The sequence below is a fragment of the Neodiprion virginianus genome, chromosome 2 (genome assembly GCF_021901495.1).
Source record: "Neodiprion virginianus isolate iyNeoVirg1 chromosome 2, iyNeoVirg1.1, whole genome shotgun sequence".
NCBI classification, from domain to species: Eukaryota; Metazoa; Arthropoda; class Insecta; order Hymenoptera; family Diprionidae; genus Neodiprion; species Neodiprion virginianus.
Window position 1 is genome coordinate 5217851 of NC_060878.1, and position 25764 is coordinate 5243614.

General features: G+C 45.2%; 1 protein-coding gene across 1 annotated transcript in view; it reads left to right on the top strand.

Annotated features, from left to right (window-relative positions):
- Positions 1-25764, top strand: part of LOC124298915 (uncharacterized) — a 193843-nt gene that overhangs the window by 90190 nt on the left and 77889 nt on the right. The window contains exons 4-5 of the mRNA XM_046751570.1: positions 18644-18823; positions 18971-19832. Coding sequence (XP_046607526.1) covers positions 18644-18823; positions 18971-19832 — 1042 coding nt within the window. The remainder of the gene's footprint in view (positions 1-18643; positions 18824-18970; positions 19833-25764) is intronic.

Here is a 25764-nt window from a genome sequence, read left to right on the forward strand (position 1 = left end):
ATATATGACGAGCGGCAGGAGGGTTATTAACGTCATTCTGCGTCCGTTCGGCTCGCGGTGAGTGAAAAAAGAAAGAGAGAAAAAAAAAGAAAGAAATTGAAAATAATAAAATTCAAACACCCTATACTACCGAACACGTTAATAACGACCGAAAATAAAAGTATAACGTATTCAGCGGCATAGGGTATAATTGATAATGGAGAAAAAAATTTTTAGAACCCGAGAAAGTGTTTCGAAATGCACGTCCAGGTTGAGGATCCCTCCGACTGTGCACCCCGTAGCGAAGAAGGTGAATCTTCTCTTACCTTCGCAGTCGGAGCCGTCAATCATGTTGCTTCTCTCGCGGTATGTCGGGAGAATTTTTTGATGCTGATGCACCGCCACCTGTGATGCAGCTAGCTGATGATTACAGACTGAAACTGATTTCTTGGAAGATTCTTTCGAAATAGTTAAATTTACTGCCGAATGGGGCGGAAACTCATTCGCGAATCTGATGCGAGTTATAATACGTCCGAATCTGAGAACTTGGAGCAACGTTAAGAACCCCTGTATCATAGTCGCGGTGTGCACGTATTTATTATCGCGGTCGATTTGTTACCTCGGAGTACAATCTGCCACGGGCTGAAGAAGATCAGCGCATTCTTGCCGAGGAATAGGTAAGAGGTGAGAGGAAGAAGGAGGGAATATACACCGCAAAGTAAACGTGGCAAGAAGAGGAGTCGAGTTGTTTGTCCCGTCCGTCTGTCCGCTTGCCCGCCCGCTATTGAAGCGCCAGTCGAGTCATTCCTGGCTGCATCCATGTGAACAGAGTGGATGGAAAGGCTGCAGTCAGTCAGCCAGCCAACCAGCCAGCCAGGAAGGAAGGTTGCCGGTACAAGGGGGATCGGTGGTGGGCATAAGTACCCGCGGACCATTCGAACGCAGATAAATATTGCATGACGTCGGGATGTCGAATAGAAAATGCCGTAAATAATACTCCATTTGTAATTTACGGTCAACCACGTCGACTGACGTACAAGAGACGCCTTCTTCCCTTCTCTATCCAATGAACGAACTCTCTACCTTGCAAACAGCCACAAGATATCACAGACAAAGAGGACCAAGTCTTTACCTAAAGTAGTTGAACTACCTCGTTGGGGGTCAACGTCGTTAATAATTAGCTGTGCTTATGTGTGATTAGTTTTAGTTACCTAGGTACCAGGGTGGATGCGCCATTTGTGGTTACATTAAAAATTCTACATTCATCGACGTCACTGTTCAGTTGCTCAATTCGTTACTCAAATCCGACTTCGAGCAACTTTTAGACAGAAGTTCTTCTTCTCAACTCGTGGTGCATTTTATCATTTATAAAGATTGGCGCGTAATTATACGGATCAAAAAATTTGATTATAGGTCATGATCACGGCCAAAATTAATACGTCTACCATGTATCGTGAGATGTGGGAGTGAATCCGGTCAGTCCCATTGACGGCGACGTGTGTTCGCTGAGCGAGCAGGTAGTTTCGAGTTTTTGGGGGCCTTTCTGCGTTCGATTGGAAGGTTTTCCAGGCAGTTCTCGGAAGCCTGTCTGGCCTATTGTCGGAGGAACTTTGACTTCGCTCATTGGAGTTGGTACACAACCATTGTTTGGGATTGCCGGGATAGTCGTCGAGTCGCGAAGAAGAGACGTGCGCGGGTTCCGGGAACCTCGAGAGGTTGGAGGAGGGCAGTCGAGAGTGCCTGTTGGGATGTTCGTGTACCGGTCGCGTGGCCTTCGACGTGCGTCGAATCCCGAATGATCCCTTGGGAAGAAGAGAAGCGACGAAAGACGGCTCAGAGAGACTACGGTCGCTATTTATTTTTTTTACCACGTCGTCGCATTTAGCAATTATCACCAAACGACGTGCGAAACGCCTCCGAAAATTTCTACGACATCGATATACCGATATGGTGCTGAGGGATAGATTCGTCACCTTACTTGAACACGTTTCCTTGCCTCGTTAGCGAAGCTTACACCGCGGCGAGGTGAGGAGACCGAGCCGAAGTATCCTCGACGTTATACGTCCTCCGGGTTACAAGAACTGGAAACTTCATGGCCTCCCTCCCGTATTTCTTCTACCTACCAGCCGCTCGAGATGTCCGATGATTATCGCTCTGGCTACGAAGACGTTTCTCCGACTTGAGATCGTCGCTTTCGTTCCTCTTATTCCATGTACCACCGATCATGGTCTATTTATACTATTTATTCCGACAAACAGAGATCGTTATAAATATTTATCGCCGGATATAATACTTGCCTGGTATATATACATATACATATATATGTCACCTATGCCTGATTTATTATACCGTCAGGCTTTCCAATATTGAAACAAAAAAACAAAAAAAAAAAAACACACTCGCTAATCAATTATTATTCTTTTTTTTTTTTGGCTGGTTAACAATCCAAAAACGAAACTGTCGAAGCGGCGAGACACGCGTTGGGAGGTAAGGAAATAAAACGGTCTGCAGCCGGCACCTTGTTTATTGAATCTTGAATATCATCTTATTAGACCGTTTATGTACTAGTATTTATAATGCGCACCGAAGGCGGGTAACGCAACTATTAATCAACGCCAAGTGAAACGCGATTTACGACTCCTGGTTAACCCGCAATTAGAACACGGTGTTGAACGCACTTCGTCAACCTGTCGAAAAACGATTTCCAGCCTTATTCGATTTATTTAGCTTATAGTTCCGAGCACTCGACTTGTCAAATTATATAGAAACTGTTGAAAATAATAGGAAAATGGTAAATATTTTTGGATAAGTTGTACGTGTTACGTCGATCCTCGATCCACCGGATTATTTTCTCATGCGATTTTAGTTACACGGTTTCGAGAGGATAGAGGTACCCAAGGATAGGTATCTGTATTAAGTCGCGAAGCTTGTTTTTAAAAAACATATTTCAAGCCGTTGAGCAGTTCCAAGCTTAACTAGGAGATGCTCATTACGTAGGAAATTGTTGCCTCGATGGTTTTAACACCACGCTTGAATGACCGCAGCTAATTATATAAACGGCTGGACGACGAAGGCGAAAGGATATAAGGAAGAAGAGATCGGTGGTTGAGCTTGATGTTCTTCAGCGAGAATCACAAACGCGGTGCGAACTTTATCGCACTTCGATTTCCTTTAGAATACCACCTCGACTCGTTTTAATAACCTGAGGAAAAAATCTCATCGTCTACAAGCCGTCCTATAATTGCACGGACCCCTTGAGGCCACCAAAGGTCCCCTCCCATTTTCATTTTCATTATGCCTCGCGATGCGATCGCATCGGATAACCCTTGAGTTAGACAGACTTTGTCAAGCGGGGTTACGAAGTTTTGCTTAACCCGGAACGCGATTATCCCGTCGTTGTCGTCGTCGTCGCTATGCCGCTCTCTGATCCGACAGCAGCTGCTTCCTTATGGGCCCGGTCTATTGACGTTGGTTCTGCGTACCTACAACCTATCCCCGTGCACCTCCTATCACCTTATTATCGCTATTATTGTTATTAACCGACGGAAACTGCGTCTCGCACGGCGTTCAGTGTGCGAGTATAACGTGCATGTAGCTACCTACCTTCGTATGCAATGTGCAGCTTGCCCGAGCAGCAGAAGTGCGATAACTCCTGGCCGGCATCTATGAAACGAACAAACGACCAGTCGGCCGCAGAATCGCAGACCGTGAATGATAAATGGATTTATAACTAGAATTGCAAGCGTCGAAAATCACGGCTGGTGCTTAAAAAACAAACAAACACGCGTTATACTGGCTGTCCGTATGCACCAAGGATCGAAACAACACGCCTTTCGTTAGAACGTACGATTAAACTACGAATTTGCAAACCTCGAGCATATAGAACCAACGATCTCGACGACCGAGTGCCTGCGGAAGGTGCGGATACGGGATCATCGGCGACGCGTTCCATCGCCATCCTCGGGAGACGTGGGGGGTTTTAAAAAATGAAAATTGGACGCAGGCCGCTCGTCGCAGTACAGTTATGTTTCCTATTGAGAATCTCGGCGCGCCACGGCAACGCGGGTCAGAGTTCACACCTGGGGACCGGCCGGGGACATTCCCGGAGGGGGGAAAGACAAGTCCTTCCTTTCAATACAACGGGAAAAGGATGGATATTAGGTCGAACGTTCGAGGACCTGGGACAAAAATGATGGGGGGAACGGAATTAAAATTACAGGCGATCGGTGAAGGAGAACGTAGAACTGCAAGATAGGAATGCTAGAGCGAAGATTATATTTAGTGGGTGAGGTAAGTAAGTGTAACAGTTATCGAGACGTTTAGAACCAATTACTGACCCTTTTATTTTACAAAATTATAAATTGACCGCGTAGATTGTTAATTTCTCGACGACCAAAACCAATTGCTAGATGATTGGATACTACAAATTTATTTTTTGGCAATTTTGGAACTCAGTGTCAAACAGATACAGCCAAGAAAGGTCAATAATTGGGACAGGGTCAATGACTGGTACCCTTACCTTTAGCCCACTGTGCATTGTGACCTGCACCCCATCTTCTGGTGTATAGTCTTTGTGTATCTACTCGTTGCACAGAGGCGGTTGTGAACCTCCAGGATGGGAGGCAGAATCGAGATAATCTTTCCTACGTCAATGATGAATTGGCGAGGAAATTATCTCGAGGCTTCTGGGAGCGGAAAAGACGAGGCTAAATAATTGTCACGCGGATATTCATTTATTTCTATGAAAACTGCATCGCCTCAACTCTGACCCATCGTATCTTGTTTCACTGCTATCTAGATTCTTATTCTTCTTCTTCTTCTTCTTCTTCTTATGGTTTCTTTTCTACTTCTCGGTCTTTTGCAACCGCTACTGCTTCTTCTTCTTCTTCTTCTTTTGCAACCTCTTCTTCCTCTTCCTGACTTCCAGATTCAGTCTCCCTTAACTCCGAGCTGTGAAACCTAGCTACCGAGTAACAACACGCGAGTAGTGATTCAGTCCGCTACTGCAAAAACAAGTCACGAACCAAACAACTCTGACGAGTCTCATAATTTCCCATCTTGCAATCAGATCAGACACAACCAATGTTAATAATTTATGCGATGGAATTTGACGTGCACATCAAAAAGCTGGTCTCATATTTTCATGGTGAATACGTACGATCGGATATCTGCTAAAAAAAAGTATGAATGGCTGTATCAAAAGAGAATAAGTCAAGGACTGTTGCTGTTTGTTGATACTTAAATTTTTCTATTTTTTATACTCAATTTTTAAATATGGCTTTCCTATGTTTCGTGATTCCTGCTGTTGTTGTTCTTGTGTGTTCGTCTTTTCTTTTTTCTTTTCTAATGAATGATAAATTCGCAGTATAATTGGGTCTTGTTCTCGTCTCGGCAGGAGCCTAGTCAAGGTGTACGGATGCCTTGGTTATAATATGCTTCCCTATGAGCATGACGATGACCAATCAAGTTACCGGGGTAATCAATCCGTAATTGAGTTTATTAAACGAGCCTTGGTTTAATCCTGTAAAAGCACAGTTAGTCTTCCGCTAAGTTTTAACCGGTATGACCGTGACAGGTGCCCGCGTATAATGGGGGCCAGAATAATCTCACCCCAATTGTTTGGCGCCTGTAAAAACCTGCCACTGGATCGCATTCCTCGCCCGGACGGTTACTCGATCATCGTTCCTCGATTTTCTGCACTTATCGAACTGCGGCAGAAAATCTTCTACGAATTCGCAGGTAAAATTATAGATCCAACCGAATCGGATGCCGTTTTGTAAACTTGATTGATTACATGCGTATTCGACAAAAAATACAATGGTATACGAGTACTTTTTCATAAAACGCAAAATTTCGTGAATTCAGTTTCCGAATTATTGTTCCAACGATTTTTGTTCAACGGATTTTCACTGATTTATATCCGGAATTATTATTCACCTGTTCCTCGTTATTTGTACACTCCTTATCTCTGCACGATTCACGTGATCGTTGATCGGTACCTCTCTCTTTCTTTTTATACCTATCTCGCTTTCAGAAGCGTGTGAATACCGTCGTTAGAAATTCATGAAATCAAGTACCTAATAACTATGATCAACCGATCGTTCCTACGGTACATCGTGGAAATGTCTGTTTCCGGTCAAACAACAACCCGCGCGTATTTCCGGTTCCGTAAACACCTTTCCTGGTTTCTTCTCTTTCAATGCGGCATACGCATACATACGTAGTACACACATAATCAAAAAATGCACGCTGCAGTTCTCAAACTTTCTTTTCCACTGTGTAAACTCATACATCTCCTATAAAATATCTACGAATCAATGTATACCTTCTCTCTCTCGCTCTCTCGCTTCCTCTCACTCTATTTCTTAATCGATTTTTTAAAATCATACAACGGTACGATCTTGTTCGTTCAAACAAAGCAACATGGTGGGTGCGCGAAATTGTACGGGGTAAAAAATATGTAAATACGCTCGAGGCTTTCCGATCAACGGTACGTCGTAACGCTACAGACACACCGTATGGTACATATTCGAACAACAGCTAATTTTTTGGGTCTGCAAATGCGATGTGAAACAATTAAAAGACTGTCTAGATTCTGGGACGTTGAACTTGATCAGGCAGACCGTGGAGCCGTACAGTTCGATGGTTGCGGTTCATTGCCGTTATGACCTACCTCTGTTGGCTTGTGCATGTGATCGCGCCAAAATATCGTGTGACTCTTTATTCTTATGACCCGAATGTGCCGGATGGACTCTTCTCGTACCGAGTGCGTCAGGTGCGACAGATGAATGTAGGGTTACAATTCGATCCTTTGTCCAAGAGTTTCCTGCGGAGCACTATGACCCTCCGTGTAATCTATAGGTATACCAACGAGAAGTTGTTGTTGAAGACCATGGTGTGGAAGTACGTAGCCAGGCTGGATGATGATGATTGCGTCGTTTCTTTGATCGTCCCCGCGGAAACCCGGTGTAATAATTCTTCGTCATTTTACGCGAGTATCTTGTATACCTGTAACGTCCGGCTCTATGCATATCGTGTCTTAAGGATCTTGCAGTGATGCAGTTTGCTAAACGAGACCTTTTACGGGAACTACGCAGCAGCCTACATTGAATCGTGACTCTATTACCCCTTGATTTATTTATAAATATAACCTGTACAATTATGCGTCTATTGGTATATATGATCGTGAGTGTGGTCTGATGTTTTTCACTGTTCTTTTTTTTTTTTTTCACACATTTTTTTTTTGTTTTTCAGTCAGATTCCCGTGACTAAAGTATGTTGTACGAAAATTTATCAAGACGGAAATGTGCTCCAGAAAGTTAACGACGCCGAAAGAAGTTATATGCGATTGTTGTTTAGGTTTAGAGGTATGACAAAATATCGTGAGAACAGAGAGCCGGGCACGATGTATGATGATTTGTTCTCTTTGAGACAGACGTATTGTTATATGCGACGGTGTATAAATACAACTTGACGAGAAAAGATTCGATATTCACTATAAGACGTGAGAGACCTCTTCATGAATAAGTTATAATCGAAATTTGAACGTGCCAACTTGACCTGCTTATACATCTTGATGCATATGCATATTTTTCGAAGAGGTTTTTTTCTCTTTTTCTATCACTCATGCGGAATAGAAAAAAATGAAGAAGAAGAAAAAGAAGAAGAAGAAGAAGAGAATCCCTTTGACGGAACAATTTTGGAATAGATTATACGCGCGCTGTGGTTATGGTCCCGGGATGATTTGTCGGATTTTAAATCTCGCTGACGTCGAAAGTTAGGCGAGAGTAAATCAATCAAGACGTATGTACGGTGCTAGACGTTTTACAAAGACGTCCTTTTCATTTTATTGCTTCGTCTCTGGCGCGCGTGTAGCTCTCTTGAATCACGACGACGGCCTCCGAGGTGTCATTTCGCTCGTACGAACCACCCACGTGGCTAGGAGCCGATCCCGGCGATCCCGGCGATCCCCGCGATCCTTTTCTTCCTAAACGAGCGTTTCAAGGGCCCCAGGTTAAGCCCCGTGCCCCGGTCTGTACGTGTCTGTGTGCATGTCGCGCCCTCCTCGTCCATTCTACTCCCCCGACTTCGCTCCCTTCACAAACGCCTTGTGTGGTCTTGCACACGGGCCTTTGTTGTTGCTATTGTACCCACGCCGTGTGCTCCTTATCGCATAAGATACGATAACCGATTGCGTTACTGCCACTTTTCCCAGCCACTCATCACGCCTCGTATCTCGCTAATAACAACTTTATTCCTTTTATTTTTTACACTTTCTTCTCTTCCAGGTAAGAGAATCAACCACTAGCTAATCGTTCTTTACCAGTCGGATACAATGTACCACTTGCAAAATAGATTTCGATCGATCTCACTCCTCAAACTTTACTTACTGCTCGCATTAAGTTTGTTCCCGGAGTTGAGAGTTGGATGAAAAGAACTCGAAAGTGCTTCATTAGTATCGCGGCTTGATCTCTTCTCCTAATTTCTTTACCGGATCGATATCTCACGTGTGGTTACCCGCATCTCATCCGCAAAGGCCATCAGGCTTGCATTAGTCTAATTCGTTACTATAGTCGCTTTATCAAACCCCAGAAGGTTTTTATTGACGTGGAAAACGAGCCAGAAGCAACGGCCTATCCACTTTTGTCGGAGATGAACGGAGGTACTGACAACAAACGGAAATTCACTCGGCACAGTTAATGAGATCACGAAACGGTCATCAATCACAGACACGCGCTGCGCCGCTCTCGTTCGAAACGTATAACATCGTCACGAATTTCACCGTAAAATCGATCTCAATTATTTACGAAGAAAGAGAAAAGCTGCGGAGGCGGTTAACCAGTCTGTGATAAATGCGAAACAATTTCAGTCGGGTTTTACTGCTCGATTGCTTTCTTGAAGATTTTTCAACCGACTTCTGTACAGAATCGATTACGTACAGCTGGCGAAAGGAGGTTTTATACATTCGAAAACCTCGGAATCTTGGTTATAAATTTGTTTTTATCGGAAGTTTGTTTATCATCCGACTGACGCAACTGTCAAAGGCTGAAAATAGAGAGTCTCACTTCAAGCAGGAGAGATTCGTGAAGCGTTTGATGATGACATAGTAGGGTCTGAGGATGAGATGGGAGGAGTGGATTCTCGCCACCCATGAATGATCATTACACGAGCATTACTTATGAATCTACGGTATTTTAGCAATAATTTACCCGCTCGTAATTCTCAACTAACTATCAGTTGGCGCAAGTGGGGTTATACCGTCATTCGGTTTTATGAGTTCAAGGGGCCATTTCCCACGGGCTGATATTTGCCGAGAGCCTAAGCTCCGACCACAACAAGCCTGTATATGTATAGCAACCGGAGTGACTCGTCCGCTCGTGGCTTATTCGCCCCCATGGGAGGTCGTCGAGGATTCCCCCAGCTTTAAAATACGCTCATCTTATAATATAACCTGTACTTTGGGAGTGTCATCGTTAGGATAGAACGCCCGGTTGAACTTACCAAGATTTCCAACCTAATCGATGCCCTGCCTAATTGCCTCCTCTTTACTCTTTACTGCCCCGTTTTCGATTCTCTTAAAACTACCACCGGTCTTAATCGATCTCTTATTGCGTCCACGGGGATTTCACAAACCTACTTTGAGGGTGCGTTAAACCCTCTAAAAGCACTGATCTGATTAGATGAGACCAAACGTGGCGCATTCACGAGAGCAGCAGTCCTTCAATCGAATCTTAAGTACCCACGTTGCGCGACTCGATCAGCGATTTACGAAATCATCCCACTTCATCTTCATCGAAAGAGGTCGAGCTTGCAGGCTGCGCATGATTTGCCTCGATCAGGATTCCGCAGTACGTCTCGATGACGACGTTTACCGTGAAAGGCAGAGCCCAGCCTCCGTTAGCTCTGCATTATCTTATTACACCCTGGCAGCAGCAGCAGCGGCACGTAGTCATCCTACATACGTCTGGTACTAAGAAGCTTGTTTATCCTCTCCCATGGGCGGTTTCCCACGACGAGAATTTTCAGATTACACCTTGTTTCGTACGTACGCATGCATGTGAATTTATCCATCATCTCCAACACACCAATGAACCTGCGCTGAGAAAAACTACATTTGTTACAGTATCTAGAAAAATTCAGTAAAACAGGTACCGTTGAGAAAAACTGTTTGATTATTGTTGGTATTACGAAAAACGAGGTACGCCTAACCATTTTGCGCTATCGTCGATCCTTTTTTGGTAATTGCAACGCAAAATCAATTTGTGAGGTTTACTCTGCTTTTTTAGTTAAACGAGGCTTTAACGTCAATTTATCGTTGCACAAGCATTAAATTTTCGCAACAGTTGCAAGAAAATATAGCAACGGTGATCGTAATGAGAAAAAATAGTAACGGATACTAGACTTTCCGGTAACAACTAGAAGACTAATTTTCATTATCTACCTAGAACTATATTTTCCGATTGTGGTAAAAAATGAAAATAGTTAAGGACTGAGCGGTAACCGGAACTAAAAATTTCTCTCAGTGTGGTATACTCGATGACCGGAAACGTGCAGAACGCCTATGATGATTAGGTTTGTCCGCTGATCTGCACCGCTTCGGTTCGACGTTAAAAATCATTCTTCAAGCCCATATATCAAGCGCCGTTTACCCCACGAGGACGACGGTCCTGATATCTTCATACCGAATGGCACCTCGCACCACCTTCACGTTTCTGTCTTATTTCTCACGTTATATCCGGTTTGATTTTCTCTCTCTCTCTCTCTCTCTCTCTCTCTCCTACTTGTGTTGTTAATCATACCTTACGTTTGACAGGATTGAATCGTTCGCGTTTGATTGTTTAATGTGGACCTTGTTGGCCTGTGACTCTCCTTACCAAGACCGACCGACCTTATACCACAACTTTTCCCAGATAAAACGGAGTTAATGACGGTTTGTACTTTTGCTCGACGATCTGTTCCTCGTCTTTATGTATCTTTTTATCTTATTTTCATCCTGTTTCTTTTCTTTATACTTATCTGTTCACTAGAAGCTGCAAGTGAGATATTGACAATTTGACCAAAAATTTCGAATTAAACGTGTACTAAAAATAACAAAATAAAATATTTACCGTGGTGTTCTTCATATCTAATCTTCCAAGCGGTAAAAATTTTCTCGTAACTATACATACACTTCTCTCGCAATTCTACATCGCGATATGTACACGTTATGTATGCTATGCCGGGAATAATTATCATTTCTTTTATACCAGTAGTTAATTTTTCGCACAGCGCGGTGCGACACAAGTTTAAAGCCCTCGAGCATTTTACTCTGTAAGAATAAATTTCGCCAGTATGGCAATTGCGTATAATACATATGTAAATGAATTTTCCAAATACGGGATTAGTCGGGTTACATATCCAAAGTCCGTTTATGCATAGGAGCAGGTGGGAATTTAGCTCTTTACCTAACTTGTCGAATAAAAATCTATTAACGCTCGACCGATGTCTCATAATTTGATCATATTTCGACAGAATTTTTTTTATTTTATGTTTCAATCACCGATCTCTGGTCTTGAACTAAGATTGGTTTGTGGGTGAGGCTGCTGTATGGCGTTATTCTCTCGTGTATTACAGTCGTACCCGGAAGTCCTTAGCGTTGTGATAATTTATTACCAGGTACATAAAACAAGGGGAATAAAATATGAAGCGTGTAAAGCAAGAGTCAAAAGGTATGCGGAATATATAAGTTTTAACGACGAGACTGAGCTCGTTTCTACCAGCTCTTATACTACCTGCTACAGTGTTGCAGTGAAGACGAATGAAATCGGAGGAGAGCATTCTCATTGAATACAAAAAAAAAAAACAAAAAAAAAACAACGTCCTGCAGTGCTCCACCTGCGATATCAGCCTCGGTGTTATTACTGTATACCCTTCGCACTTCACACCGCGATGCATAAAGCAAAGGGTATCGATTACCACTCGGCAATTAGCTCGCCAACCGATCGGTCGGGTGTTGTGCGGTTTAAGTGGTTTGCGTCATAATACCGGAGCCAGCATCTCATTTATGAATTCAGTTCAAGCCACTTAAGTAGGAAGGCAGTTACCTACTTTGATAGAGTACCCATTTACCGAACGTTTGCTTAGCGTTTGGGCGATGGTTCGGCTACCTGCGGTCAGACGTGTCTATGGGGCACCATTCGTCGCACGTTACGCATACTCCCATACCGGGGTCAATTGTGTTACACCTTTCACTGTGTCTTTGGCTCTCATAGATTACCGGAGAAACCGGAAACTACCGTCAACCATTATTCCTGATTGATATTCGTCGGCTTTCAAACTCCAGGTTAATATGTATTACGAATAACTTGTTTACTCTTACTAAAATTTCATTGGGTTGAACGCCAATGACCAGCGTGGAAGTTGAAAGAGAGAAGAGATGGTCGCAGATGTGGAAATCAGAGAGAGTCGCACTTAATCGTCAATATGCAGACGACAGAAGTCGACCTACGAAGTCCAAGCAAAAGTTCTATGTTCAAGTAAACCATGTCCAGGCTGGACAAGCGTAATGGTATAAGATACCGATAAATGGAGGCACACGCACCACTCGGAGGTTCGATGGGGCCCCATGGTAAACGGACAATCAAACCCGGAACTGCGGTTTGCTGAGGTACACTTGCATAATAATCTCCGGCGTCGAACGAACGAATGAACGAATGAACGTGGTCACGCTCGGCCGGGACTTGCCGCCTGCCATGCACGCAATAGACCAACAAGCCGTAAGTATACTTGAGGTAATGACTATATGTGGAGTTGCGATGCGTACGGCCGTACAACTGTTGGCTGCTTTCGTATCTACCTGAGTACCTGGGATGCTGCCCGCGGCCATAGGAGCTCATCGCTCATCCAGGAATCAGGATTCAGCGCCAACGCCAAGAAACCCCGAAGAGTTCAAACCTATTGGTTCAAAGCTAAATGCGGTAATACCATTTGTTCAACGGTGTATTGATGACAAGATTTAGTCAAACTTTGGAAAGTTTAACAAAAAAAAAATCAAACGATTTTTGGACCTGTGCGTCTGTCTATAGGTCTAGATGAGAGTATGAGACGTGTCAAGTGAAGACGGTGGTAATGACCTCTTGGTCCGTAGTTTGTAATCTTAAACAGGAAATGCCTGTCTGCGCTTTGTTTGACGACGGAATGAGGGAGACGGTAAATTGATTGGCAGTTTGCTAATTAACCAGCGCTCATCATGTATATTGTTTATCATACGCCGTTATGCGTATAGACAAGCTTTGACGTCGTTATATAAATAGAACTCATAAACGGTGACCGTATAACTTCGTGGATCACTGAACTCTCTCTTCTTCTTCTCTCTCTCTCTCTCAACGATTCGGAAAAATGAGAAAAGCGGATCTTTACTTGCGAGCATTTATTTTTCAAAAACAGAGGTATAATATTTTAGTAAATAAAAAATTGCATCCATATATCGCATTACCAAATATTCTACGTATTCTCGATTTTTCCACTTGTCAACGGGGGATAATCGTTTGCTGAATAGCGACCTGTTGACTCGAGTTAGAAACCAGATAAAGATCTGGATAATTATACGACTGCAGGAGCGAGGAACAATCGAGCTGTAACTGAGAAGATGAATCGTTTGGATAATAAATAGGTACTTACCTAGCCTGTTCATATTTTCGCATGAAATGTCACTACAGTGAAAATTCTCTGAGGAGTAGTGTAGGTATAAGAATGAACGAGAAGCGGGAACGTGAAAAAAATAAATCAAGAATACAAAAGTACAGTATCGCTGGCTCGTTTCTTTACTATACAGAATTGATATATACAACAGGCACTACGACAGAGCAATAAATAATAGCTATGGCAAATCGTGCCGCGTCTCGAAGAGAAGAGAAAATATCAAAGTCGAGACTCGTCAGTTCCAATGCTGCTGCACAAAGTTTCACAATCCGTGTTCTATGGAAAGAACGGCTAATCTGCATATCTCAGGGACGAGGTGATGATCGAGGTATTCTTGGGGTGCAAAAAAATAAATAAATGAATAAAAACCAACGACGAGGAATAAAAAGAATCAGCCGTGTAATTCCTGGGTTGGGACGGCTGAACAGCTGTTGCTGTTGATGCTGCGTTCGGTCTCCTCTTCTCCTTTCTCTGCACGGTCTGTCGAGCTTGGCGCATTATAAACTTGGTGCAAGAAGTTAAGAGGTAGCATTTAAGGAGTAAACGTAATTATTATCGCCCGAGAATCTCTCACTCTTCTTCATCTTCTTCTTTTGCTCCGGCTTCTGCGTCTTCTTCTTCTTCTTCTTCTTAGGCAAGCGCCGGTACTAGATTATGAATTATAGTCGATCAAACGGCAAGCAGTCACCGTTAAGGAGACCATTACAAGAGGAAGACCTGAACTTACCGGCGGTAGCATCTACTCCCGGGTTCGCCGATGGGTCTACGAAGTCCCGTTTTCATCTCGTGTGCACACCTCGGTATAACTCGTGATTGCTGTTTAGACGCGATTAACACGTCAGATAGAGAAGATCACTTGTCACAACGACACGTCCGGAGTCTCTCACAATCAGCTCGACGTCTCACTATTATAAAGCAGCCTCGAGCCTTATAATCCACGTGCACGTTTGCTTCCCGTAATTTACCCATCAAGTCTTTACATGCATACGTACATGATGTGCAATACTGTCGAAAAAACTGCTTCACTCGGTTTCTTCAACGCAATGTTATAATCAGTTGGAAGGGCTGGGTGAGAAATCAGAGTCACCAGGTATAATCGGACGAACGAACGAACCTAGCTTATGCTAATGAGGTGAATGTTATTAATCGTGTTGCAATAGATCGATATTGCACCATGACACCAATGCGAAATGACGGTCTTAGAACCCCCGGGGACATCAGAGGTCGGGAACCGATCACCTAACTCGGAAAAGGTTAACGTAGGTTCACAGCTACGCAGTTTTTGCGACATCGTGAAGGAGTGGAATGGATTGGGATAGAATGAAATGGAATGGAATGGAATGGAATGGAGTTCCGATCGGATGTGTGCTGACGCAATTCGACCCAGAATCAGGCGGGCGCCAGGCGTGACCCGACCTGGGCCAACGATAGTCGTCGAGGATGGAGTAACATATTCGCAAGCACGTAGGAATCAGCGTGAGAATATAAAGGCGACATTGTGATAAGGATACAATATCAAAGGCGGCGTTGAGGCTTAACGAACCGAGAAATACGACCTCTCAGATGCGAAACTGGTACATTTCGTATTGTATAATTAGCAAGGTTAATTGTAATTAGTCAGGCGGTACCGCGGAATTCATGAATCTTAGCTAGCCTAGCTGCCTTTCTTCTCGGTATTCGCGCCATTGAACCGACCGACTGGACTCTCGAAGATAACGGAGTCGATATCAGCTGCTGGTTTTAATTAGCGCGTTATTATAGTCTCTGCATTATCGATGTCGGTGTTCATTCAACTCTTGTACATGCGATAGGCTGTTCTCTGAAGAAAACCGCCGCCAGTTTGTTGTGGCTTGACTGACGCTGTTGGATCGAGAACGTCCGGTGGGATTTAGCGTGGTGAATTAATCATGCAAATGAGTGAAGATGAAAATTTTTATGTTTCAAGATAAAAAATCGTTTTCTCTCGTAGCCGCATACGAGTGTCTATCATCTTCGCACTTTGATCCGCAAGCTGTAATCTTGTACATCCTCTTTGTCCTTTTTGTACAAGTACGTGAGATCTATAGCACCTCTGTTCGATAGTGAGTGCAGAGTGAGAGTTTCTACATTGTCATTAAATGGCCGTTTAACAGAAGAGATGCAAGTCTTTTAAAGAGGCAGAGCTGACTGGGCCACAGCGCTGGTATAAGAATCGCGTGCCGCGTTTCAGAACGTTCTCCAATAATTTTCTTGCCAAGGAAACGACGTGTGCTAGAGAGGCAGTTTATCGTCTACTAGGATAGCTTCCGAGGAGTGTTATAAGAGGGTAACCTTATGACCTCGTTTGTCGCAAAACGCTCTTATACATATACATATACGACGCATGCATGTTGCCGGAGTTTCCTATTAAGGGAAACAAAACGCAGTCGCAGTTTCCATCCTTTCTCCCCGTTCGGCGAACGTCACTGCCATTGCCATTGCCATTGCCGCAGCACATATAACGTCGTATAACGCAGAGGAAAACGACGGGCAAAAGCGGGGGCCGATAACTTTTGCATTCCTGTTGGCACTCGCGATCGCGCCCAGCGATTAAATGAACCGTTTTGCCCAACTACGGAGCGCGCACAGACGATCTCAAATATTCACCCTTTATGGAAGTGTGTCGCGATTTCTAAGGAGGGCAACGACGTCGAGTCGGAACCGAAACCCGGATCGTCGAGGCCTTTGGACGATCGAATTATGCCCTGGTTCGACGTCGGAGTGCGCCGTTCGAATATCGGCTAGAAACGCAGCCAGCGGAGAGAACGCCCCTCCTGCATGGGCGAACCCTGCTGCATGATTAGAGCAGTGCAGCGGCGATATGGTCGAAGACAAGGGAAGGTCTAATCTACATTTCAAATGAGCCTCCAGTCGGTTTGTCGGTCCGTCCATATCGGTTACCGGCTCTATTCACACCGTGTTATTATTGAGGCGTAAAATATGCACCGCGCTTTGTGCACCGCACGTCGTTCATGCATCCATGCACCGCACCTACACCGTGCGGACGTTACGGTGTTGGGTGCAACTCGGACGACGTGCATCGCCCTGTACGATCTACGTATCAACGCGGTTCTTATGGTTGCGGGCAGTGCAGGAGGAACGGGCCGATCAAAGCGCATACCTACCTACCTACCTACATGCCTTGGTTTCCTCCTGAGAAAAGGTTGCGTCGTCGACGCTGATGCTTGGCCCGTGATCTCGGAGGTCAGAAAAAATTTGCACAGAGTGACGCACGTCACAGTTATCATTTCCCTATCTCGAACGCTGGGCTTAGGAAATTTCTTGGAAACCATTCCGCATGCTGGGCTATTGTGATCACGTTCAGAGACACCACGTGTGTGATCTCTTTCTCCTCGATTCAACCGCCGTGTAGCGCGGCGCGCGATCGACAGACAGAAGTGCTTACCTGCATTGAGAAGCTGATGATTGTTTTGATTGCGAGTCGCCCCGGGACATGAAGGCGGTAGATGAGGCCTCATTAGTTGTCGGTTGTAAGGCGGCACGGGGCGGTCAATCGATCGATCGATTACTCTTTCGCTCGTCACGTGAAACTCGACCCACACCGTACGCCGTTATGAGTGTCCGCGAAAGTGCCCCGAGATCCGATCTCAACCTGCTTGTCGCGAAATGGAAAAAGGAAACATCTCGCGCTCGGCGCTGATATCAGGTTCCAAAAACCGTCAAATTTCCTCTATTCTGGGTCACTGCATAGTTCTACCACTAACGTCGACGTTCCAAGGGTCAAACGAAGCCAGAACAGTTACTGCAAACTTCCCGTGCAAATATCGGTGCATTGACTCATCCCACATCGCGTTCAACTCTGGCTCGCAACCGGCTGTGCTAATTATTCCCTGAAACAATCTTTCAGCACCGTGAGTATAAATAACCTGAACAAAGTAGGTAGGTAATCCGTGAATGAACGGATACAGTATAAAACCCGTTGAAACATTCTCGTGGTACCCACGTAAGTTTGGCGAAGGAAATGAAAAATATCCCGATAAGCCCAGTGTACAGGATTTTGCCCTAATGAATATTGAAAGGACAGTTGTCAGATGATCTGCGCTTCTCATCTAGTCACATCCGCCTCGTACAGTAGAAGCATGTGTTTAAAACTTCCGTGAATCACTTGTGATATCTGATTGCCAGTGAAAGTATGTATGAGTATAACCAATATGAAATTGGCTTCAGCCGACTGTGCGAGAGTCAGAAATGATCCGGACGCTGTGATCTATCATCTAAAACCTTTGAAGAAGAAAAAAGAAAAAGAAAACAAAAGGAAGGAGGGGGATATTTAACGAGGTAATGGTACGCCGCCAGCAGGCGGTGACAGAAGCTGGCTCTTTATCATGCTCGGATCGTTGTACGTATGTACCTACCCACTTATGCGCAGCATCGTCGTCGTCGTTGTCGTTCACGTTATCATAAATGGTTCCGGGCCGGGGCGTCGCGGTCTCGTCAGGGTGCCGACAATGAGGCATTCAGTTTCTACATGTAGAACCAATACACATATTGTACGCATATTTCCACCCGCCACCGCCGCAACGTGATGAAATTTCGCGATATCCCTTCCCTCGGGATTCCGTGTGTGTTGGTGCCAATGACGCCGCCACCCGGTGTTCGTTTATCTGGGACAGTTCCTTGTCCGCTCGGCCATACCTGCTTTACAGCTAGGCTAAATCCCCCACCGGACCTCACCCTGTAACCTGCGTGCCTTGATTTTCACCGTGGAACATGATTGTGCGTAGGCTGTGCAGAGAAAAGAGAGTACCGCGGTGAAGGTGTTTTCAGATTACCTTATGACGTTCTTGAGGGCTCGCTCGACGAACCGTCAGTCACTAGATCGATCGAAGAGCTGTACATACGTTACATACTAACTTGTACTGCAGCAGTAGTGTCTTCTCATGTTCTAATCCCAATTATCATATCCAGCAGCATTTCTGACCAGTGTTTTCGCTTTTTGATGCAGGGTAACGAGTCCGTGGTTCCGAAAGGGTGGCCCTTGACACTCGGCGAAATCGGTCTGGTGATCCACCTGGGTGAGTTGGAGGCTTCGGCGCTACGCGTCGGGGAATGCTACCTCTGCGCGAGGAAACCACGGGGGAGGAGCACAGACCCTAGTTCGAATCTCGTCCAGGAACCCGTCGAAGTAAGTTTATACCTTGAGTACGCGGCACAAGTTTTGCCAAGTTACGCAAAACTCGAAACTTGCATCTTGACTCGGTGGCGTTGGTAACAAGTCCCCGGCTTTCCAAACTCCAGCCAACCCGACTAACGCGACTCTATTCTCTTCCAGATAGCCCTGGTGTGGCGATCGTCAATGCGGGCCCCAGGGATCCTCGGCTGGGACCGCGAGGACGAGTTCATGGACTGGCGAGACTCGCACAAGCGGAGAACGGGGGCCAGCGAGTCGGTCGCTCGGCCGCGTCGCCGGTCTCGCGATGACCTGGCTCAGGGTGACGCTCCGAGCGACGTCGAGGTGGTGAGCAACGGGGCGAGAGGCGAGGAGCCGGTTCGTCGACGGCCAGACTCCGCCGACCGGATCGGACGACAGCCAAATTTGGCCCTGGCCAAATCCAGGTCCACGTCGAGCGTCGACTCCTGGCAGGAGGAGGCGAAGACGGAGCGACGGCGACGTCCGGGCGACGGTGTCGATGTCCCGAGGTCCGAAGGTGCCAGGATCAAGCGGGGGACGAGCGTCTCGCCGATGACCGTTGAGAACTGGAAGGAGAGCAACTCCAGGTGGGAACCGAAAACGCGAACGCTCGCTCCCCGTGACCTAAAAACACCCTTCGCCCTCGAGGCGGTCGTAGCCGAGTCTGAGAGGGAGAAGGACGCCAGTGATCACCTGCAGGACCTTCGTCCCGACGCCGTCTCGGACGAGGATCTTCCGGGGTACATCGGCACCCTCTTGGTCAGCATCGAACGCGCCATAGAGAGGGTGTCTATCGACGATTTACCCTTTCCCTGTCCGTCCTGCAGACACGGTGACACCGACGATCCTCTTCTCGGATGCAAGTGCGGATCGCAATCCTGCGGCTGTTCCAACGATTACTGTGAATGCGCCACTAACCAGCCCGAGGAGTCTCACACCTTTGAAGTCGCTGGGATTAAACACATCGACAGCGACGATGAGGAGGAAGTCCGGATGGGATTTGGTGAGTCTTATCTTTTTTTTTTTTTTTGCAACATTTAGTTCTGTTTATTCTGTGATAGGTATTAATGATTTTTCAACGATTTAACGTACCGAGCGCGGTACATTCTCAATCTATTCATTGTTCGTGATTTTCAATTCCCTATTCACGTCATCTGTGTAAATGGAGTCTGGCATAGTCATCGGTATTATGCGTACTCGTAGTGACAATCGGACATTTACTCTGACAATAAGCTAGGAGCTTGAATGATGGTAGAAAAAAAAACTCCGACAGTGAATAACAGTAATATTACAATCGCACATTTACCTGTAGACGGCATAACCCCACCTAGGGACAACATTATGCATGAACACAGACAGGGTATGTGAATACCGAATGCATGCCGCACGTACACACCGTTCTACATCGGTTGTCACATTTCATTAGCAGACCCGACGGCGTCATTGAGAAAGGTATTACCAGCTGCAGGCAACGCGGCAGGCTTACCTGGGGATCATCCAATTCTGCCAAGACTTTGCGTAGGACTTCCGGTTACAGTTTATTCAAGGCACTCTTATACCATTGGTTTAACATTTTCGATCGTAGGTATTAGCTCCATGCCAAGTTACTCGCTGGGCGTGTATCCAGGAATCGATCGAAGATCGATTACACCCTTTGAGGTAGTTATTCACCACTGTGTTTATTCGCCAACTTTTCACGATATCCTGCATGCCCACGGTTCGGCCACACCTTCTCCGTCGGCGGTGCTCTTGTTCACCACCGCCTTCCTGAAGCCAGCTTGACGTACATGTGTACATATCAACGTACCATGCGTCCGTTTGATCCGTGAGGGGGGAGGGGGTCAACAGTCTCGCTCGTTTCCAGCGTTATAATACCGTTCACGTGACAACTGCAATTTATTCGCGGGTCGTTTAGAGCCGAACAACGACGCGTGTTCCCGCGTGCATATCACCACGTTTAAAACGACATGCGTAGGTACGCGTGTAATACTCCGCTTGTTACATACGCCCTGCGTCGAGGCTCTCTATACCGAAGTCCGTCGTGGAACGGAACGGAACGGAACAGAACAGACCAGCTGACCGACCAGGAAACACGCGTTGAAATTGCGTTTAATTTATTACCTACGTCAAGACGCGCGCTTTGTTCCCGGAGATAATCCCTCCCGTATCCCGGGTACACAACCAGCAACGCACTATAACCATGACCGGAACACACCGTTGGTCCAGCACCGCGGTGATGGATTTGAAAAAACCCGCTTTAAAGACTACTCTCCCTATTTACGCCTTATTTACCATCTCGATTCTCCCACGGGCTCGCACAGCTCACGACCACTCGATCGATCAGCCGGTGGTGAAAAGTGGTAACTAAACTGTAATACATTTTACTCTCATTATCAAACAGAGTTATTCACATCTTGAGATTGAGGGTCGTTCGCGTAATTTTGGATCTTTTTTGTCTACTGATTAAGCTACTGTCTTTTGATAATCCTGCGGCGTCATTTATGACGAACCTCGTCATCGTTCCATAGGTAGGTACATACATTAATGCGCGTGTATTAACGCAGTAGCGTTTGGCCTAGACGCTTACCAATCGGTCGACCGTTAATCAACTTTGTTAATTACGCATTGCACCGTGTAGACGGCGTTCAACAGCCCGGCTACAACAGCTATGTGTACGTTGACAGGCGCCAGCCGTTAAATTTAATCTTGGCGTACGGCTTGACTCACCCACGCAAGTTATTTCAAAGCTCGCGCAGGTTGATCTGAGGCCACTTCAGACTGATGAAGTAAATGCACGTACCGTACACACTTATACCTATGTAAGTACACGGGGTGGTTAACCGCTGAATGAACACCCGCTATGTAGGTACATCATAACACTCGGGCAACACTTTGAACGTGAAATACTTGGTTCGAGACAGAAGAGTTATGGGTGTAATATGTGCACCTATTTTTCCAACTTTAATCTCATACTCCGGAATATCTTTCTTATACATTGGAACAAAAAAAAAAACTTGTTGAACGGTGCTTGTTTGAACTAGATGTGCCTTTGGGTGAAAGGGAGATGAAATTGCGTGATGATTTCTTTAACGTCAAAAGAGCGCCGTCGGACACCCTGTATAACCACCTGCCTGCCCACAACCGCGGTCGCTAAGTGGTTCATTGATCGTTGTAGGTACGGGCGGGAGCAAAACCCCTCAATCATGCCTTGCGCCGGAGTAGCTAGCCTCGACAATGGAGGCTGTTCACCTCCTCAGTAGACTGACACAACCGGTGCCACGACCGCGATGCCAAAGGCAATTTCTTAGCTTTGATTTTACCACGGAGTATGTATAAGGAGCACCCATGACGACGACGTTTCTCGGTGAAATTGTGAGATGAGATTTTTTTGTTTTCTTTTACATCGATGTACAAAGAGACGAGAGTTATCGTAACTTCCAATTTACTTCGAGTTTCATTTTTATCACTCTATTTACGGCATCGCACGATTTATACAGTCTAAATTTATCGCTATTGAAGCCGGTTATTGAATATCCCTCATCTCGTTTACTTCTTGGCAAAGCGTCATCTTCCCGAGAAGGATAAAGTAGATTCGTCCTTTCTTCTCGAGGCTTGCGGCATGTAGTTTTGACCGTTTAAATGTCCGAAGTCAGCTACCGTGACCGTGCAACCGACCGACCACCGCCGATCGTCAACGAGCCAAATAAACGTTTCGATATTACACGGTTTGTTAAGCACTCACTTTACCCCTGCCGTAAATGCCTTGAACGGTGAACATCGCGAGGCTTGTACGGTTCTCAGATCCGGTATTTTTCCAATTCATATCGGACGAGTACCTGGGAGTTTTTTAATCCCGATCTGACAATTTGAATATTGCATCTAGCGAGCGTCGATAAGGTGAAAAGTGATTTTGTTGGGTGGAAAACACAGGTCTGCAAAAAAAAAAAAAAATTACAGCTGCATGGGATGTTTTTGGTAAATATCACGTTCTCGAGTATGCTAAATCCAAAAATCATTTCAATTTCCGTCCATCACGTACAGTATTATTGCCAAATACGTGGTGTTTGCATAAAAAAAAATTACAAGTATAATGAAAAAAGCACCATTTCGTTACAATGAACTAAACAACATTTCTTGTAAATTGAAGCAAACAATTTCTTCATGAAATGTACTTAACATTCCGTGTTCATTCTTTTTCTCTATGAAACCTTTTCTTCTTCTCTTTTATAAGACACAGTACGAAAAACCTGTGGAGTTTTTTTGGTTGCAGACCTGTGATATTGCCGTGATCGGAGCGTTTTCGCAGGTACTGTACCTCGTTAAACGTGGATCACCTAGCGCCGTGGTTTGCGTTATTATATACTGGTTTTCGAGCCGGGATTACTTATAATCCAGCATGTATACATATATCGTGCAATGTCCTGACTGCGCGCGGAAGTGCAGCGGCCGGGTGATGGTGACTAAAATGGAAACTGGAAAGATATTCGCGCACCGTACCTGGTTGAAGATCAAGGGGAGCCACCAGAGACCTCTCTGCATACCAACGACGTCTTCGTCTTCGTCTTCGTCTTCGGATCCTGCTGCGTCTCTACGTGATTGCTGCTGAATCACCGTACCTAAGCGTAATTCCAATTAGTCAAGTCAAGAGTCAGGAACGCCTCCCAGTGGATCCTGCGCATTACTATAACTTCTGGAGTAGCGGGTAAGGTTGCAAAAAAAAAAAAAAAAAACCAGCCGTGCCTTTCCAGATCGCCTGTTCATCCATCCTCACCTGATAATTTACAAAACTGAATCAGAACTGTGAATTGTATCTAACGTCGAACCTGACGACGTCAAGGCTTTTTGAAAAAGTTCGATCATTGATTATCGGGCAAGTTCTACCTACCTACATGCCAGTTTCACGATGAATTATAAAAATGTCATAACTCTCTGCGGAGCTGAGATCCCATCAGTTTCTTACACCGATCACTATATGCATACGACAACGACGACTCAATCAACTCTTGGATCCCGGCGAGAATAATTAATTTATGCTAATTTATTGGCCAGTGATACTAATAAGACGATGTCTTCTCGGCGCGCCCGGAGCGATGCCATCTGCGATACATATGTACTGTTGCGTATGTAAAAATCGTGCGTCTGGTGTCGTTTTGAAATATTGGGTAGAACAGAACATGGTTTCTTTGGACTTTTAATGTGGAAAAATTCGCAATTCGTATAGTTGATATCAATCAAATATTGGAACAAATGAAAGTCTGTACAATCTCTATAATACAGTTGATTCCAGCTGGTGGTAACGATAATTACACCCGTAGTTACATGTGTGGAACGTACACTCATGAGGAACGCTCGTTTCGCCGGTCGATATTTAGGTTGTACAATCGTAATTGGATCTCAAATGTAACGAGATCATTGCTCGCTGCGCCGCGTTGGGTTGCTGCTGTTGCTTGATTTAACTCTGCGAAGTCATTCATGCCGAAGATAATCGTCGCGCATCTACGCGCTCATACATGCCTGCTTAGCCCACCTTTTCACCCATTCAGATAACCGGGGCGTACCTCTTCTACATGTTCCTGATCAAACCTGATAGGTTGATTTCCGCGGAATTATGATAATGGTAGATGGTTTGTTTTTTTCTTGCCTCGTTTGCTCCTTTGGTTTACAATCCATTCGATGAACCACCGCATGGAGTAATTATCAATCAGATTCTCTTGCGATAGATTCCGTTCATTGAGTCAAGTAAACACCCATCGAATCCAACCTAAGCAGCTGAATCCAAGTTTCGAATGTAGGTCAGGCGTAAAAAAAGAACTCTGGGAATCCATCAGAGTATAGCAAAGCCGTATCGGCTGCAGAGTCGAAACAGGGAGGTAAGAGATGGATCTGAGAACGTAGGCCGAGTTCTATTCAGCCTAGCTGCAAGGAGCGATACCGATCTGTGCATTGATGAACGAAACGCAACGCAACGTAGCACAACGCGAATCGCTGAGGGCTAGAAGATTTGCTCGTGGCATAATAAGATGTACGGTTCACAAAGGCACAGGGTCCTGCACTGCACGTTCACATGTGGAATTGCATTCCAAGGCGGACGCAAAAGTACCAAGAAACATCGGCGATATCACGATAACGCGCTCTGGGCTAACGGCATGTGTTATGCCTATTAAACCCTGCATTGGGTACACGCGTAGATGCATACTTCTATTAGTGCCATCTAACCATCAGGTGAATTCATCCATTCGATTGGATATCGCCGTGGGAATATTCGCCGCGCTTAAAGTAAAAAAAAAAGAAAGGAATTTCACTAATTCCAGTCGGGTTTTCGTCCATGTTCATCTTTCACCATGGTGTCCAGTGATCCTGAAAATGTCCTTAAATTTTACTTGTCCTTCAAAAAGTCTTGGATACTATCTTTGAACCTTTTTTTGGATCCTAGATGTATTCTATTTTTAATGTCCATGAATTTGCTACGGATTTTTTGACCGGACACATCATTTTTCCGGATCCCATTCATTTAGCTGATTTCTGTTCAATCCACGTGGATGCTGCGCAACTGCTGAACCGTGAACTGAATCTTCTCCCCGGCTATTCTTAGTTCGATAAAAATAGGCATACAGGAAATTGCAGTTATTTGTCACTGCCGTTGTGTCGTATCGCTTCTTTTCGATTCAACGATAAGAATGAACACGTGACTGCCGAGCTGCAGCAACCTCGTAAAATCAGAGACCAGTCTCTCTTTCTCTCTCTCTTTCTCTCTCTCTCTCTCTGTGTATGTATCTTTCTTCTTACGCGCTCTTTGTTCGTGTAGGTATTATAGGCACATAGGTATGACCATAGTCGCTGTATACCGCGTATTTACCCGCTGCAGCACTTGATTACGTATCGTTGACCTCGATGCACCTATATACTTATAACGCTTTTTATACCTCTTTTTCTTC